The 17,134-nt window shown below is 42.2% G+C and overlaps 1 protein-coding gene across 4 annotated transcripts in view; it reads left to right on the forward strand.

Moving 5' to 3' along the window:
- LOC145431158 (uncharacterized) overlaps positions 1 to 12,040 on the forward strand; it is a 59,799-nt gene extending 47,759 nt beyond the window's left edge. For 3 of the 4 annotated variants that reach the window (XM_080306624.1, XM_080306622.1, XM_080306623.1), the window contains 2 exons: positions 9,760 to 10,356; positions 10,682 to 12,040. In XM_080306624.1, coding sequence (XP_080162750.1) covers positions 9,760 to 10,356; positions 10,682 to 11,353 — 1,269 coding nt within the window. In that variant the 3' untranslated portion in view covers positions 11,354 to 12,040. Of the gene's footprint in view, positions 1 to 1,996; positions 2,103 to 9,759; positions 10,357 to 10,681 lie in introns of all 4 variants that reach the window. The other variant, XM_080306621.1, reaches the window with a different exon arrangement.
- Positions 12,041 to 17,134: the final 5,094 nt, after the last annotated feature.

Raw genomic sequence — 17,134 nt, forward strand, 5'->3', positions numbered from 1 at the left:
TCTATAAATAAAGATTGTTGTTGTTGTTGTATATGTATGTATATGTGTGTGTATGTGTGTGTGTATATATATATATATATATATATATATATATATATATATATTAGGGGTGCAACGATACACAAAATTCACGGTTCGGTTCGGTTCGATACTTTGGTGTCACGGTTCGATATTTTTTCGATACAAAAAATGTTCATGCATTTTTAATTTGTCATTTATTAAAATTATAAATATATATTTTAACTCAAAAGTACAGTTTTTAAATTTAACCCTAACCCTTGTGCGTGTTTTTTATTTTGACAGCGAATGCGCACCTGCGGACCACTTATGTGCAGCCCTGGTTATTTAGCTCATCATATTGCAGCCACAGAAATTCTTTTGTCCATGAAACCATAAAGCTGCACTTTCTTTTTGCCTTATAGTCTGATTTGTCATAACTTCTCCGTTTTGTGGTAAGCTTTTCTTTGGCTGTCACTTCTTCACCCTGACCTGTCTTATTTGGCTCAGCAGAACTGAAATGCTTTTACACACGCACTCACATAAGCTCAGCGATTCTCTGCGCGATCAACCTCTCACATGTTTAAGCTTGCTGCGTCATGTTTGCATAGTAAGCTAACGATTAATAAGACGATGTCAGAGGAATTGGTGCACAAATTATCATCACTCACAGATCAGTGCTGTCGCTCTCTATACACAGTTCGCAGGATTGCAAAGTGAAAGCAAAAAAACAAGCGCAAATTCAAACGCGACTTCAATATGTCACATATTGACAGTGGCTCACTGATGCCAATGACATAATTACCCAGCTACATTTCTGAAAGAATGCAAAAGCATTGACATATATTTTTCCTACAATAGCCCGACGGGCAGGGAAGAGATAGATTTTGGTAGCCCGACTGAAAAAATCGCTAGCTCCGGGACGTCGGGCTAGCTAGAGAAATGTCTCTTTCCAAAATAAAAGCTATACTATCCGCTTCTTCTGGGCTATATTCTCAGCAGCATAAGGAGAATCATGTGCTAACAGCTGTCTAAATGACTCGGCTAAAGTTAGTAGCATGCTTGCTTGTTTTTTTTCTGCTTCCACTTGTCTTTGCACTACGATGATGTCGGCGTAAATGTGCAGTCATATTCGTTGTGTTCCCGCTAGTGCTTTCAGGTTAATCTCGTTGAAATGACCTTAACGCCACAACACGGCAAATCTCCGTTAACGAGCTACCGCCGATCACTCCGTGCATGGGGCTAGACGGCCAACACGTTAACGAGCTAACTGCGCTAACACACTAGTTCACACCAATGTAATTGAGCATTGCATGGCACATCCAACATACTGTTTTACTTTAGTCCATGACTCGCTTACCTTCAGGGTCATACGTCACATGAAAACCAAAATAATTCCAAACGCCAGATCTGAATGACGTTCAATTTGCCTGTTGCAAGGAGAGCTTAACTTCTGTCTCACTAGCTTGCCCTGCGCTCTTCCTTCTGACTATGCTGTCTGTGTTGAGCGCTCAGTGGATCTGCGCTCGACAGTGCAGCCTAGGCGGAGTAGTCGAACACAGATTCACTGAGCGCTCAACACAGACAGCATCGTCAGAAGGAAAGTTGATACAATAAATTACAAATGTTGTATTGTTCGATACATATGCGTACCGAACCGAAAGCACTGTATCGAACGGTTCAATATCGATACGAATATCGTTGCACCCCTAATATATATATATGTATGTGTGTGTGTGTGTGTGTGTGTGTGTGTGTGTGTGTGTGTGTGTGTGTGTGTGTCGGCCCACTGGGCATTTGATTCTAATAACCTGCCTCAGTCTCTCCTGCTATACTGCTAAATTTTGTATCAGTGCTCAAACCTTTTGTGTTTGTTTCCAATAAGTTGCCCACCTCGGGAAGCAAAAATGTGTTCTTTTAACTTGTCAGATGAACATATGAGACACTTTGACTCTTCAGTGCAGTGTGGAGCCTAACAAGGATCTGTTTTGTGTCCCAGCTGATCAGCAGGAGGAGAAGAGTCTGACGGAGCAGCAGAGGAACATTTTCAGCTACTTGGACTCAGCTCAGCCACTACAGAGAAAACAATGAGCTCAAAACACAAGGTGACATACAGAGCAGGGCGATATGACCGAAAATATTTATCACGATATACATTTGAAAATTTGCGATAATGATATAATTGACGCGAGACAAAATACTTTACAACTCCACAACTTTATTAAAAGTCCCATCAATGTATTTTCACTTAAACAAACAGCTGTTTTTTTATGTGTATTGAAGTTATATAAAAATTTAACAGTGCAAATGCAAATTCCTTGCTGACAGTTTAACCAAAAGGCATTTCCAGTGGAAATTGGCCGACATTTGCTCCGAGGAATTTGCATTTGCACTGTTAATATTTTTGGTCATATCGCCCTGCTCTACGTTCATGTGTTACTGTTTAGGCTTAAATTGGTTTGATGTTTGGTGCCTTTTTCTTAATGTAAAAAAAACCCTCAGGTTACAATCAGACATTTTTCTTCACTGAACCTGTTGGGTCTAAACTCAGACCCCGCTGTCTCCAGGACTTATTCCCATGAAAGAAAAACAAGGCAACAGCGATCGATCGATTTACTTGCAAGGGAGGCCTCGTCGGTACTTCAGACTAACTGAAGTCTGAAGTCTGCTAAGACAGATATTAACAGACTTCAGTTAGTCCAGAATAAGGCGTCTAGATTAATGTTCATACTATACTAATTAAAGACGGACTGATCCTCACCTCACAAAACGCGCTACTTCGCTTAACCCAACTTTGCTTGTCAGAGAAGTATGTGTCACTCGATAGAGCGGCTGTTGTCTGCGAGACCTGTCAGGGAACTGGTGGAGCATTTGGAGCCTCACTACATGCTTCCAAACCGCAGCATTTTTAATCTTAATCTCTTCCATACTGAGGTGAAAAGGAAGCGATTTGTCCCATACTTCAGCTAGAATCGGGGGAAAAGACTCTGGAGTTAGTCTGTGTCCTTAAGCTGCAGCTGCCTCTTCTTCTCTCATGTTTTCTAAGTAGCTGACAGCTGGTAACTGTGCAGGGGCGGCTCTAGCAAAGCTTTGCCAGGGGGCAGGTATGGCATTAACAAGTAAAGGGAGGCACAAAAAATACTTTTCTTTGTTATTTCATTTAAAGGACTAACTTTTAATAAATAATTATCTGAATCTTACAACCAAGGTGGTCATCTGATTAAATGTATAGAAATCCATTACTGTATATGGTAACTATTAAGTCTAATTTACACCCTGGTAAGCTATAGTCCTTCTTCCTTTGGGAAGGTACCATCTGTGCAGTCTGCAATTCTGTTGAAGAAAGATGGTGAATCTATTTAATTATTGTAGAAACATAATTGATTATTTCTGTGCATTTGATTTACACGTGCATTAAATCAAAGTTGATTACATTGATTAAGCATCATGAGGTGGAGGGCGGGGGTGGTTCTGGGAGATTTTTGCTGGGAGTTGGCAACTCTATTAGTTAGCAGAAATATTAAACAACCTAAGTACTCTTTATAATACCAGAATAGGAAGGATGGTGCAGGTTTAAGTTTATTAGATTGATGTGTGTTGCTGAACTATAAAATATTTGAATAGAATAGAATTAAACTTTATTGTCATTGCACATGTCACAGGTACAGGGCAACGAAATGCAGTTTGCTTCCATCCAGAAGTGCTTTAGCCATGATATAGATATATTACAATATATATTAGCAATAATATAGATATGTAAGTATATTACAGAAATGGGTCTATTATGGTATGTTATAATGTACACGGTATAAAGTAAGTTATGAATATGCTATAACTATAAGTATGTACAGGCTGTGGTGAGTACAAGCTATGTACAGGATATAAATATGAAAAACTATACAGAACATGAAATAAAAAAAAACTATACAGAAATGGGAAATATGCAAGTTATAAACAGTTGTAGAATTAAAAATTATCGTATTTTACAGAATGATTATTTATACAGAATTATGCAGTGGTGCAGTTAAGATAAGTGAGATATGTGGATAATTTCTACAGAGGCTATATAAAGTGCTAGTGGTTGTGAGTGGTGGTTCAGTCCATGAGTTTAACGTGGGTCAGATGTCAGGAGGCAGAGTTCAGGAGTCTGACAGCTGTGGGGAAGAAGCTGTTCCGGTTCCTGGTGGTCTTAGTCCGGAGGCTCCTGTAGCGCCTCCCAGAGGGCAGGAGGGTGAAGAGTCCACGTGATGGTTGACTGGGGTCTTTGATGATTGTCCCAGCCCTTTTCAGACACCGCTTCCTGTAGATGTCCTTTATGGCAGGAAGTGGTGCTCCGGCGATGCGCTGGGCAGTTTTCACGACCCTCTGCAACGCCTTCCGGTCCGAGGCAGAGCAGTTCAGGTCGTCCAGATGAGATCCTCGGAGATGTGGACTCCCAGGAACTTGAAGCTGCTCACACGCTCCACAGCCGTCCCCTTAATGTAGATGGGTGGATGTGGGTCAGCATTCCTCCTGTAGTCCACGATGAGCTCCTTGGTCTTCTCACTGTTAAGCAGCAGGTTGTTTGTGTCGTACCACTCAGCCAGACGATCCACCTCCTCCCTGTAGACGGCCTCATCGTTGTCACTGATGAGGCCAATCACCGTGGTGTCATCTGCAAACTTAATGATTGTGTTAGAACCATCGGCAGGTCTGCAGTCGTGGGTGAAGAGGGAGTAGAGGAAAGGGCTCATTTGGTATAACGGAATAGCTTTAGTGTCTTGTTTTTAAAACTTGAGTATGAACTTTTACAAAATGCAGCAAGATATTTATTTAAAAACAGTTTTATTGATTACAAAAAACGCTATATCGGATTCATATCGGTATCGGCAGATATCCATATGATATCGGAATCAGTATTGGACATTAAAAAGTGGCATCGTGCCATCTCTAATACTAATATCGATAAAATGCATTATCAACTTTCTTGGCTTCCTGTACAGGCTAAAATATTCTATGGCTTACTTGTAGTTATAAAGAAAGCAATTCTGTTAAACACGCCACATTTATTTCTGCTCAGCTGCAGTATCCAGATGAAATACATAATGATATTACATGATTTTCAACAAACTACAATTTAGCAAATCCTCGAGTTAAAAGTAACTTTTTGTAAAACTGTTATATTTAGAGCAACTTTCAGGTGGAATAAATTGCCTCATAAAATTAGAGAATTAGTAACTATTCAAAACTTCAATGAACATTTAAAGGGGGCAGGGATAGCTCAGTAAAGTGGTCGCCCCATGATCGGAAGGTCGGCGGTTCGAATCCACTTAACGGCTACCCTGAGGTACCCCTGAGCAAGGTACCGTCCCTACACACTGCTCCCCGGGCGCCTGCTTAGTGGGCTGCCCACTGCTTCACTGAGTGAATGGGTCAAATGCAGAGAAAAACAAGTAATTTCCCCATGGGGATCAATAAAGTATCCATTATTATTGTTATTAAAAGCTGATTTACAGAACTTTTAGTTGTTGTAAATATTGTAAGAGATGATTTGTTTTTGAAATTTGTGTAATGTGCCTCAATGTTATTGATATTGTTATTATTATTATTATTTTTTATTATTGATTGCTTATATTTTAATTGTGAAACCTCACTGTGGATGTAAGAGGCAAATTATGTGGATATCTTGAATCCACTTTATTGTATAATATTTTATGTGATTGTATTTGACGGAAGATGAGCAACATCTGTTGTGGAAGCTAATGGGGTTCCTTTTGAATAAACAAATAAACAAACAGGATTTATTATCACTGAATAATTATGTAGAAATCTATAAAAATCATAGAAATATGCATTAGAAACAACAACTCTGTGTGTGTGTGTGTGTGTCTGTGTGTGTGTCTGTGTGTGTGTACAATCAGGGGGGATGGGAATGATTTTAGTGTTTAAACAGTCATGAATTATTTTTAACACCAGGTTGAATGTAATGTGTTAGAACTACCAGTAGGTGGGGATAAAAGACCTTTAAGGTGTTTGGTGCCACACTCCACCTTCAGGTTTAAATAGGGCTGCTCAATTAATCGAATTTTAATCACGATTACGATCTGGGCTTTCAACAATCATTAAAAATGACTGAGCCGATTATTAGCCCCTCCCTCATGCTTTACTCTCGCGCTGCTCCGTGTAGCAAATCCAGCGCACCTCTCTGCATTTCGAACACTCATCACAACAATTAAGAGCAGCGGTCCCCAACCCCCGGGCCTTGGATCGGTACCGGTCCGTGAGTCGTTTGGTACCGGGCCGCGAGAGTTGAGGCTCATGTGTGAAATGTATGGTTTTCAGGGTTTTTATCGGTTTTCAGCGATATTTTGTTATCGTTTTGATCGTTAACTCGGTTTTCCTGGGTCTTTTCACATGTGTTATGAATAAATCTTCTGTTTTTCGGTACCGGAACTAGTTTTATTTTGTTGTATTTATCCGCGTAACCTTAATGGCCGGTCCGTGAAAATATTGTCGGGCATAAACTGGTCCGTGGCGCAAAAAAGGTTGGAGACCGCTGATTAAGAGTCATTATTCAATACATTGTTATTGTGAACCCTTTAAAGCCGGTCAGAGCAGCACGCTCTGTTTTATGTAACTATTTTTAAATCCCTGTAGAACCTGAACCGTGTAAGCTAGCGCAATATATATATTTTTTTTGCATATGAAACCAGAGGAGTTGTACTTACATCTTATGCCATCAGCTTGTCCTCGGTCACGGTTTCCTCCCGCATAAAGCTTTGCAAAAATTGCATAAAAAGCGCTTGAAGGAACAAAAACATAATATTCCAGAAACACGCTTTGCCGATCGGATCAGCTGTTCGTAACACTTCCCACAGTGAAACAGACGTCAGCGCGAACTATCGCATGTCCGCCATTTCCTGGCCGAAACCGGAAGTGGCGTCATTTTCGCGGAAAATGTAGTTTTTTACTTGTAGGCCTTAAAAGCCTATACTGGTGTTTTTATAAGTCATGTTTGACTTTTCTGAATAGTTTCTGGGATTCTTAGAACTCGAATTGCACTGCTGGAAATAGTTTATTTTATTTTTTATTTTTTGTGCCTGTCCCGTTTGGCTCTTTTGCCATCAGAATTATTGTCTAAAGGCAGAGAAAGATGCCCAACGGATTTACTTTACCAAATTGACCATCCCAGCCTTGCCATAATGGTCCATTTGATTCGCCTTTTATTGTTTATTTTATTTTCACTTACTGAATACGGGACAGACTTGACTGGGGGAAAGAAGGGGAGAAAGAAAGAGGGAAAGAGAAACAGCTGAGAAGAGGGACGGGGGAGAAGGGCAAAAGACAAAAACCAACAGAATGGGCAGAAAAAGAAGAAAAAATGCATATATCAATCACCTGGATCACCTGCTGAGAAAGAAAAAAGAAAGCAAGCAGAAGAGAACAAGAGTAATAGAAAAAACAACATCACAATGATATATGGGAATATGACAGTAAATACTAAATGTTAAACATTATTATGCAGCACATAAGATCAACAGAACACAGTGTGCTTTGAGGTAGGAGCCAAAAAGGGTGCAGTTTGTGGGTGTGATCACCCGTGTGTACACTTGTGAGCATGGACGCGCTTGTTTTTTTTGGTTTTTTTAAAGGTTCCGTCATGTAATGATCTGCTAGAGGGTGTGGGGGGGCCACAGCCCCGTCCTCCAGGGCATGAAGCAGGTATGGAGGAGATCAAAACTCCAGACATCCAGAGGCCCCCAGAACACAAGAGACCATGGAAGACCAACAGAGGGGCAGCCGCGCCACTGTCCCAGAAAGAGCTGAGGAGAGTCCCAGATGAGGGCTCACTCAGCAGCCGCGGAGCAGAAGCCAGGGGGAGTTGCAGTGACGCGCCCGTGAGCTCCGCCGGCAGCCAGCCGCGCCTGAGTGACCGAGCCCCACGATCCAGGCCCGATAAGCGGCCGCCAAGGAGTGAGCCGGTGTGTACCTGGAAGCCCATCCCCAGACACAAAGAACCACCAACACACCGATGTCTGAGGGAGTCCGCCACTGGCAACGGAAGTGGTGGTGGGTGGAGATAGGCCTCCAAACCTTGGAGGGCCTGAGATGTCCCCAGAGAGGTGGCGTCTGATACCCAACCTGACATATAGACACAGACATACAGGCACACACAGATACAAACATCCATTCCCACCCTCATGCTCTCATATGCACTTACTCCACACTCAACCAACGTGGAGACAGACATAAAGAGACGTTGTACACACGATCACACTCCCCAAGCGTACTCTACGAACCGGGTCTAGGTACCCTTGCCCCTGGAGGGGGGAACTGCACCCAGACCCAGGTGGTGTTACCCTTTTGCCTGCGGTGGGGAGAGGCAGACCGCCCGACTCCGCAGCAGCAGGGAGGCCCCACACTCCAGACCGCAGTCGGACGGCCAACTCCTCCTCCTAGCCCCCCCGCTCCAGCAGGTCGCAGAGAATGGGGGTGAGAGAAGACTCCAAACCTCCCTCCACCCGCTCATATGTAGTGTTGATGCATGTGTGTTCTAAGGTGCATTTAAAACCCAGGAGGGCATGGAGCTACCTGCCAGAGAGCAGCAGGTAAGCACATAGTCCCTCCTGCTAGCCCTCAATGTCTACGTGTATTTAAAATTGAGAGGTGGGCAACGACGCCAGGGGTGAGGTGTACACCCTGATGGTAATTTGGATTCCGTGTATCGTTCCCACCCCCAAGATCCTATATGTATGTGTAATGAGAGTGTGAGTAATGTGAATGTCTAAGTTGTGGATAAAATTGAGGCAGAGGCAGCCAGAAGGGGACGGGGGGGTAGCCTCCTCTGCACCCTGGTGACATACCCCTACTCTAAGGCCCTGCATGTGTGGGTGGCTGTGGTGGAGCGGGAAGAGGGGGAGATGGGGAGGGAAGGAAGGGAGGGGCAAGTGACCCCCCCCCTGGGGCCAGCTCCCCCGGTGACCCCAGTAGGCACCCCCATACTCCGCGACCCGCCAGGGAAAGGGGGCCCAGGCCCATCCAGACCGGGGCCCAGTGCAGCAGCGCCGCCCGGCCCCACAGAGCCCGGGACAGTCCACCCAACCCCACCACAGAGAAAACTGCACCCACCCCACCATCCACTCATCTTCCAGACTACACAAGACAATAGTTTGTTTTGATGCACCTGCTGTTTTCTTTGCAAATTTGCATCATACGATTGTTTTTTCGTTTTTCCTGCAGTATATAAAAATTGCTGTATCTCCAAAATAAAACTATGAAGACACTCAAAATAAATTTCTTGTTGTTGTAAACTATTTTTTGCAACTTTTTTGTATTTAAAGTTTTGAGGGATAAACCTCTTAAATTTCTCCAAGTAGAAATATATGTAAAAAAAACAAAAACGATTTTCAATTTTTTTTGTAGTTTATTGCACTGTTTTGCAATTAATGTAGTTACTATGGACTTAATTCATACATATTATTAAAATATGGGCTATAACAGTTGTATAGCAACTTGAAATTCTCCCACAATTGGCACTACAACATGTAAAAAAATAATATAAGCTCTGGCGGACTTGGTTCTATAGTAGGTCTTAAAGGGTTAAATAAATATCGTCAAATAATCGAGATCTCAATTTCAGTGAAAATAATCCTGATTATCATTTTTGCCATAATCGAGCAGCCCTAGGCTTAAAACTAGTGTTAATGGAGAGAGTTTGAAGGTTGAGTTTGTTCCACGACTGCATTTCACTCACTGCCTCTGTTTGTATCTCTGTCACTGCAGGACCAACATGGAGCCAGAAGTCAGCGCTCTCAGGAGGCCGACAAACCTCACAGAAGAAAGAGAGAGAAAACATACAGCTGTGACGAGTGTGGGAAGGATTTTACTGTGAGGGCTTCACTAAAACAGCATCAGGTCATCCACACTGGAGTTAAAGCGTTCAGCTGTGACTTGTGTGGAAAGTCTTTTTCCTTGAAGAGTTCCCTAAAACACCACCAACTCATCCACAGTGGAGTTAAAGCGTACAGCTGTGATCAGTGTGGCAAAGCTTTTAATTGCAGTAGGAGCTTACAGAGGCATCTAGTTACCCACTCTGGAATTAAGGCATACAGCTGTGACATCTGTGGGAAAACTTTCAGCCAGAGAGGGAGCCGAAATAGACACCTACGCATTCACACCAGACATGATGTGTACTGCTGTGAACAGTGTGGCAAATACTTTGCTACAGACGCACAGTTACAACAACACATGTTTATCCACACTGAGGGACGACCTTATAAATGTGACCTGTGTGAGAAGACTTTTAAATCTCCACATTACCTGAGAGGACACCAACAGATCCACACCAGAAAGAGACTCTACAAGTGCAGTTACTGTGAGGTATGTATTTATATTGTTATCTTGTCATTTTAGCCTGACTGTTTGGAACAACTCTGCTCATTAAACAGTGTTAGCATGTTAGCAATTCTACTGCATGGAAAAGCAGCTCTGAGTGATTATTCAGATTTTCATGTCAGTTATGATTTTAGTATTACTGTAGTATTATGGTGGTAGTATTGTAGTTATTGCAGCCCAGTAAACTGAGTGTGTTAACTGAAACAGTCAAATGTAATTGGACGTCTGCAGAGATGCTCTTTATTTCAGGCGACGTTCAGGATAAAAATGTCGAAGGACTGACTTACACTGTCTTTGTGTCTTTGTTTAGAAGCAGAGCGACACAGATGGATCCAGTTCTCAACCCTGTCATCACCGTGGTGGTGGGAAAGACTTTCGTTGTGACCTTTGTGGAAAAACTTTCAGTCGACGAGACGCCCTAAAAACACATCAACGTAGACACACTGGAGAAGAACTGAAATACTGCAAAGAATGTGGGAGAAGCTTCACCACATCACATCACTTAAAACGACATGAACTGATTCACAGTGGAGTTAAAAAGCACCTCTGTGATCAGTGTGGGTCATCCTTCACCACTGCATGGGAGCTTAAAAGACACAAACGAGTCCACACAGGAGAGAAACCATACAAGTGCAGACACTGTGACAAAAGCTTCTCAGATTCATCTGGTTGTAACTATCATGAACGTACACACATGGAAGGAAACTACAGCTGTGACCAGTGTGACAAGAGCTTCAGGAATCTCAGTTCATACTCCGAACACAAACGATCCCACGTTACTAATAAACTGTTTCACTGTTACCAATGTGCCCAAACATTCACCTCATTGTCTGCTCTGTGCAAACATCAGCGTGATCACTCAGGGCTGAAATCACTCCCATCACTGGATCACAGTGAATCTGAAGAGACAGAAAGATCCTCTGGTTTCAGTGTCAGACTCAAAAAGCTTGAGATCAGGCTCCACAGAGTTCAGATAGAATAATTTAAACTTGTGTTGAACTGAACTGGTTGCTGGGCTGAACTTCTACATAATACAGATTTACATGGGATCTTATTTTCTGTCGTTTTACTGAGTCAGTTTTGTCCTTTTTTCTCTGTCCTGGTTTTGCTCGTCTGTAAATAATTGAAACTCAGTCAAATAGTTCATTGTTCTCCAGCAAAACAGCTCTCCTGTGGATAAATCCTTACTCTTAGCCTCAGGACCTCACACAGTCCCAGCAGATTCGGTCAGAAGATTTATACCTCTTTCATTTCTATATGATTCTTCTTGCATCTAAACAAAGATGATTATGATGATAATGAGTCATTTATGAAAAAAGAAGCAAAAAACAATATTGTTTTATGAGGATTTTTATGGCAGATTTTGTGCATCAACATTTTTGTACATGAAAATGTTGAAAAGATGCAAAGGAGGAGGAGGGCACAAGAGCTCAGCACGTGATACTGACTGGAAGCAACACAGCTGCTGTTGACAAAGCAGCAGAGTCAGATATGAATGTGTATTGAATTCATCGTGTAAATATACCAGATTTATCCACATACGTCAGTTTTCACCCTTTGTTTTTTACTTTCAGTAAGTTTACTTTTAGTTTATTTTTACTTTCTTAAGACGCGGGAGAATCTGATTCATCATGATTGAGCATTTCATTAAAGTAATGTTTAAAAGACATTTTTCGTTTGTTCTTTCAGCTGCAGCCTCGCTGGTGTTTAACTGTCTGACAGTAAAGAAGATAAAAGATACGTGCAAACACAAACACATGAAAAGTATTTGCAGAAAAGCTTAAAGCTCTTGTTTGTCTGTTTTTTCGTTCCAGTCATCGCCAACATGGCGAAGATGTGAAGCTGCCTTCCTGCTACAGTATCTCCTTACATACATTTGCTCATATCGTGGGACTTCTTATAGAGTGTCTTTCTTTGACCATGTCTCACTGTTTTATTCTTGACGTTGCATTTGAGTCTTTCATGACTCTATTTTAACTTATATTAAAATGGATGGATGTCTAGACGGACCCCCTGAATTAATCATCTGAAATCTTTTTATTCCTTTATTCCACTGCTTTCAGGCATTTCTGTGAATCCAAATTTATATATAGATTACGAAACACACATATACTCATATCTTTACAGTTTGTTAATATCTTCATAGTCTCCAATAATGTTACACCCCAGTGCTTTCATTTGAAGCCCAAGTGTCATTGTCTTTGAAAAAGCACAGAGTATAATGCACCTATTTTGCAAAAATAAATAATACAATAAATGTTAAAAGACTTTCAAAAGGGTACCCTGTTTTTCCCTTCGTCGTATCGTACAAATAGAGATAATATAATGATCTGAGGAACAATTGTCAATAAGCAGAGAAGTTATTAAAATATTAATGCAAGACATGGAAGCAGGTGGTGTTGTTCCTAAATTAGGAACAATATTTTAAAATTACTTCACAATTCTTCTTGCACTTCATATTGTTACAAACTATCAGAATGTAAAGAAAGTCAGAAAATGGACAACCTCAGCTTATAAAACTGCTTCTTTTTTTTTTACCACAAACCACTGGATCAATTTCAAGTGTTTTCCACTTGATTTTTATTTTATCATAAAACACTGCAGAGATACAAAGAAATAATCATTATAACAGTGTGCAAATGCTCCACGTTATACTGTGTGTCAGAGCTATAGAAGCAACACTTTAGGAAACTCCTGCATAGCTGCACAGTCCACATTGCACAGTGACAGCACAAAGACCCACAAAGCTGGATTTAGATATTTAACATTCTTTCAGTAAAAATTAAACCCTGCATGAGTTCATGAATATCTGGCATTAATCAGATGAAAGCCTCTGCTGTAGCACCCTGTCATCCATTCATCCAAGAGATGTAACCAAGCTAAAAGACACTGCCTCTATTAGATAATTATTAGATAATCATTTTTGAAAAATAATCTGTAACATCAGATTAATTTCAGATTTTTAATGTCAGATTTTACACGGTCAGGTGTAGCCGAGGTTAACTCAGAAACTTTAACTTTAACTCAAAACGTATTTTAAATAAATTTCAAACAAGCCATCATGATAAAGGGAATGTGTGCAGTTTTGGTGCTCCGTAAGTTCTGTGCTGAACAGCATGGCTGACTCTTCGTATCTACTATTGCCTCCACAGTCTGAGCCATTATGACCAATTATGGAGTCCACCGCCAGCTCACACTTTTTTGAGGTTATGTCAAAAGGTTTCTTGGAAATAAACACGGACTATTTGTTTAGGCAGTCTGTGTCAATGGGCTCAGTCAGTAGTCACGTTGTCTTATTACAATGAACACATGCAGTGTAGTTTATTTTGAGTTAATCCAGCCTTCTGCCTGCAAGAAATCTTTAGTGCAGTATGTAATCTGCTTCTGAAAATGGCTCCCAGCAAGAAGAATTTCTTCTTTCAGCTCTAATCCGTGAAAAAAAAAGACAAAAAATACTTGGTTGGTCTGTTCATTGTCACCGCTCTGGTGTCAGGTGTACATGATTGGAGGATTTGGGGTTGGGTTCTCTGCTCATTCATCACTGCAGATTTTAGTTAGATTTGTTTGTCCCTGGGAACTGTGGGAACCGTGAATTACATTTTGGATGTAAACAAAAAGAAGAGCGTGAAGGGGTGTGAAGAAAAACAGATTTTAAACTTTGTTTTTTTAACTGGACTCTGGTGCCATCCTGTGGCTGCTATGAAACAAAAGTGAAGTAATGGAAATTAAAAAAAATGTTCTCAGTTTTCCTTGTTTGCCAAACTTCTCTCTAAAAACCAAGTCTGTTCCCTGTGTTTTTATTACAGTCTCTACAGTGTGAGATAATAAAAGGAGGATGTTGAAGGCAGCACCGCACTATACACACTATACAATTTTTTCATAACAGATGAGTTTTGGGTTTTTTGGGTTTTTTTGGGAGGGGGTGTTTTTTTTTAATTCCCACCTATGCATCTATTTTCTATATTTAAAAAAACAACAGGAGTTATGCAGGTTTACTATGATCAAAACTTCAGACTCACAGTGAAACACCATGCTGTGTAACACTATACACCAGTGTAAAGTTCAGGAAAGTTTTTTCATGGTTCAGAGGCTGCTCGGCAGAGGATGATTTAAAGATGTGTGTGAAATGGGCTGTTATGATTGGTCAGAAAGTGTGATGAGGGTTGCCTTTTTATAAAGAGTAGCCTTTCCTTTTTGCCAGCGGTCGTGGCCGCTAAAGAGCGTTTCCCTGAGCCTTAAAACTGCAAAGACGGCACGGCGCTGTCACGCTGATGGCCTGGGAGATACCGTTGGTGAGTCGAAAACTATTGCCTAATACAAAGCATTAAACCATGTTAAAAACACAACAGCCTTTATAAATGCAGTTTGGACCCAGAAGCAAGTTTCATCAGGTCATCACTTAAAGACTGGATATCCCACCTGCTGTGGAGTTTTAATGCAGCACAGTTGTTATTATTAAACCCCTGTCACAGTCTGACCGTTAAAATGAACAACATTCATATATGAAATGAAATTGTTTCAGGTAAACTGTATATGGTGATACACCCACCTTGGGGTAGCCATCGGGGCGGGGGAGCTGGGAGGAGATGTTGGCTGTCCAATTGGCCTCCCTGCTGCTGCGGAGCCTGGGACGGTCTGCTTGCCTCCACCCCGGGGGGAAGGGTAACATCTCTTGGGTCTGGGTGCCGTTTCCCCCTCTGGGGGCGAGGGTACCTGGACCCGGGGTATAGAGTATGTTTGGGGAGTGTGATTGTGTGTACATGTCCATTTATGTCAATCCTTACGTTAGGTTAGTGCTGAGTGTTTGTATATGTGCGCATGAGGGTGGGAATGCATGTTTGTGTCTGTGTGTGCCTGTTTGTCTGTGTCTATATGTCAGTTTGGGTCTTAGACTCCACCTCTCTGGGAACTCCCAGGCCCTCCAAAGTGTGGAGGCCTATCTCCCCTCACCACACTCCCTGCCGGTGACTGATGCCCTCAGGGGTCGGTGCATTGGTGGTTCTTGGTGTCTGGGGCTGGGCGCTCAGGTACAGTATGTACCAGCTCACTCCCGGTGGCTACTTGGCGGGGCCTGGCGCCTGTTGCTCAGTCAGGCCTCTTCCGGGGCGCGGGGGGCCCTCGGGCCTCCGGCCTCTGGGCCTGCGACTTGGTTCACTCTGGCACAGCTGACCCCCGGCAGAGCCGGTGGGCACGCCGGTGCAGCCCCCTCTAGCTTCTGCTCGGTGGCTACTGGGTGACCCCTCGTCTGAGGATCCACAGCCCTTCCCATGAGGGTGGCACGGATGCCCCTGCGGTGGTCCTACTTGGGCTTCTGGATGTCTGGGGCCTGGATCTCCTCCATGCCTTCATGCCCTGGGGGACAGGGCTATGGCTCTCTACATCCTCTTGCAGACCATTACATGGGGAGACCATTTGAATACAAGCGCGCTGATCCACACAGGTTTGCACACGGGTGTTCACTGCTCGTAGACTTAAATTACACCTTTCTTGGCTGCTACTTCAAAGCACATTATGCGCTGTCTGTCCTGCGGGCTGCACAACAACATTCAATATTTGGTATTTACTGCTGTTTACACTTAGCTAGATTAATGCGATGGTGTTGTGTTTAGTATGTTGCTTTGTTTTTTTTTTTTTGCTTGTTTTCTATTCTTCTCCTCTCAACAGGTGATCCAGGAGATTTTTTTCCCCTTTCTCACTGTCCCTCTCCCCTTCTGTTTTTCTTTTCCTTCCTCTTTCTTTCTCCCTTTCCTATCCCTCACTCATGTCTGTCCCGTCTGTAACATCTGAAAATAAAATATAATAAATAATAAAAACAAAGGTCGATCAAATGGACCAATACGGCAATGCCACGATGATCCATTTGGCAAAATGAATCCATTGGGTATCCTTGTTGATCTTCAGACAACAATGCTGACGGCTAAAGAACCAAATGGGACAGGCAAAAAAAAAAGACTGGATATCCCACCTGCTGTGGAGTTTTAATGCAGTACAGTTGTTATTATTAAACCCCTGTCACAGTCTGACCGTTAAAATGAACAACATTCATATATGAAATGAAATTGTTTCAAGTAAACTGTATATGGTGTTAAATAGGCCTAAACTACTGTACTTTAATGTCGGCAATAAGGGCGGTACTTCAAGAGCCATATATTTTATGAGGTGGTACTCATTGTGATATATAGAGGACAGCAGGAGCAGAACAGACACACAGCAACAACCAACAACAACCCTGCAAGTGGACCTATTTGGGGGGGACTTGTGTATCATGTCAGCACTGTGCAATGCTCTATGTGACAAATATTAAAAAATAAATTTCATTAGTATAGATGAAATATTTTGTTCTCTATGAATGCCCAGCAGCCCTGAAACCCTCTGAACTCTAATGTTCACAATCCAATAAATCGATAGACTTTGAGGAGCATGAATTAGACTGGATAAGAATTTTTATGGAACTTCTTTTATCCTGGACCTGGAAGAACCCTTGACCCCAAGCAAGCTCATGCCATCCCCCTGTACCCAGCTCCACTTGTTTGTGAAACAAAGCTGTGTCCCATTGGTTCTCCTGTTTGGTCTACCTTAGTAATTTGGACATCCTCCACAAAACGAACAGTAAGTATGGAAAATTCAAGTCCATGTCAAGTCCACATCGCGCAGAGAACTGTGCTACTGGGCTTCCAGGAGATCATCGAGAGGAGTCTTTGCACAGCAAACAACCATAAGGAGTCTTGTGCTTTGCCTCCATGCGTGAGATCAGTATCTGCAG

Source organism: Astatotilapia calliptera, chromosome 9, assembly GCF_964374335.1.
Source record: "Astatotilapia calliptera chromosome 9, fAstCal68.1, whole genome shotgun sequence".
In the NCBI taxonomy this organism is placed as follows: Eukaryota; Metazoa; Chordata; class Actinopteri; order Cichliformes; family Cichlidae; genus Astatotilapia; species Astatotilapia calliptera.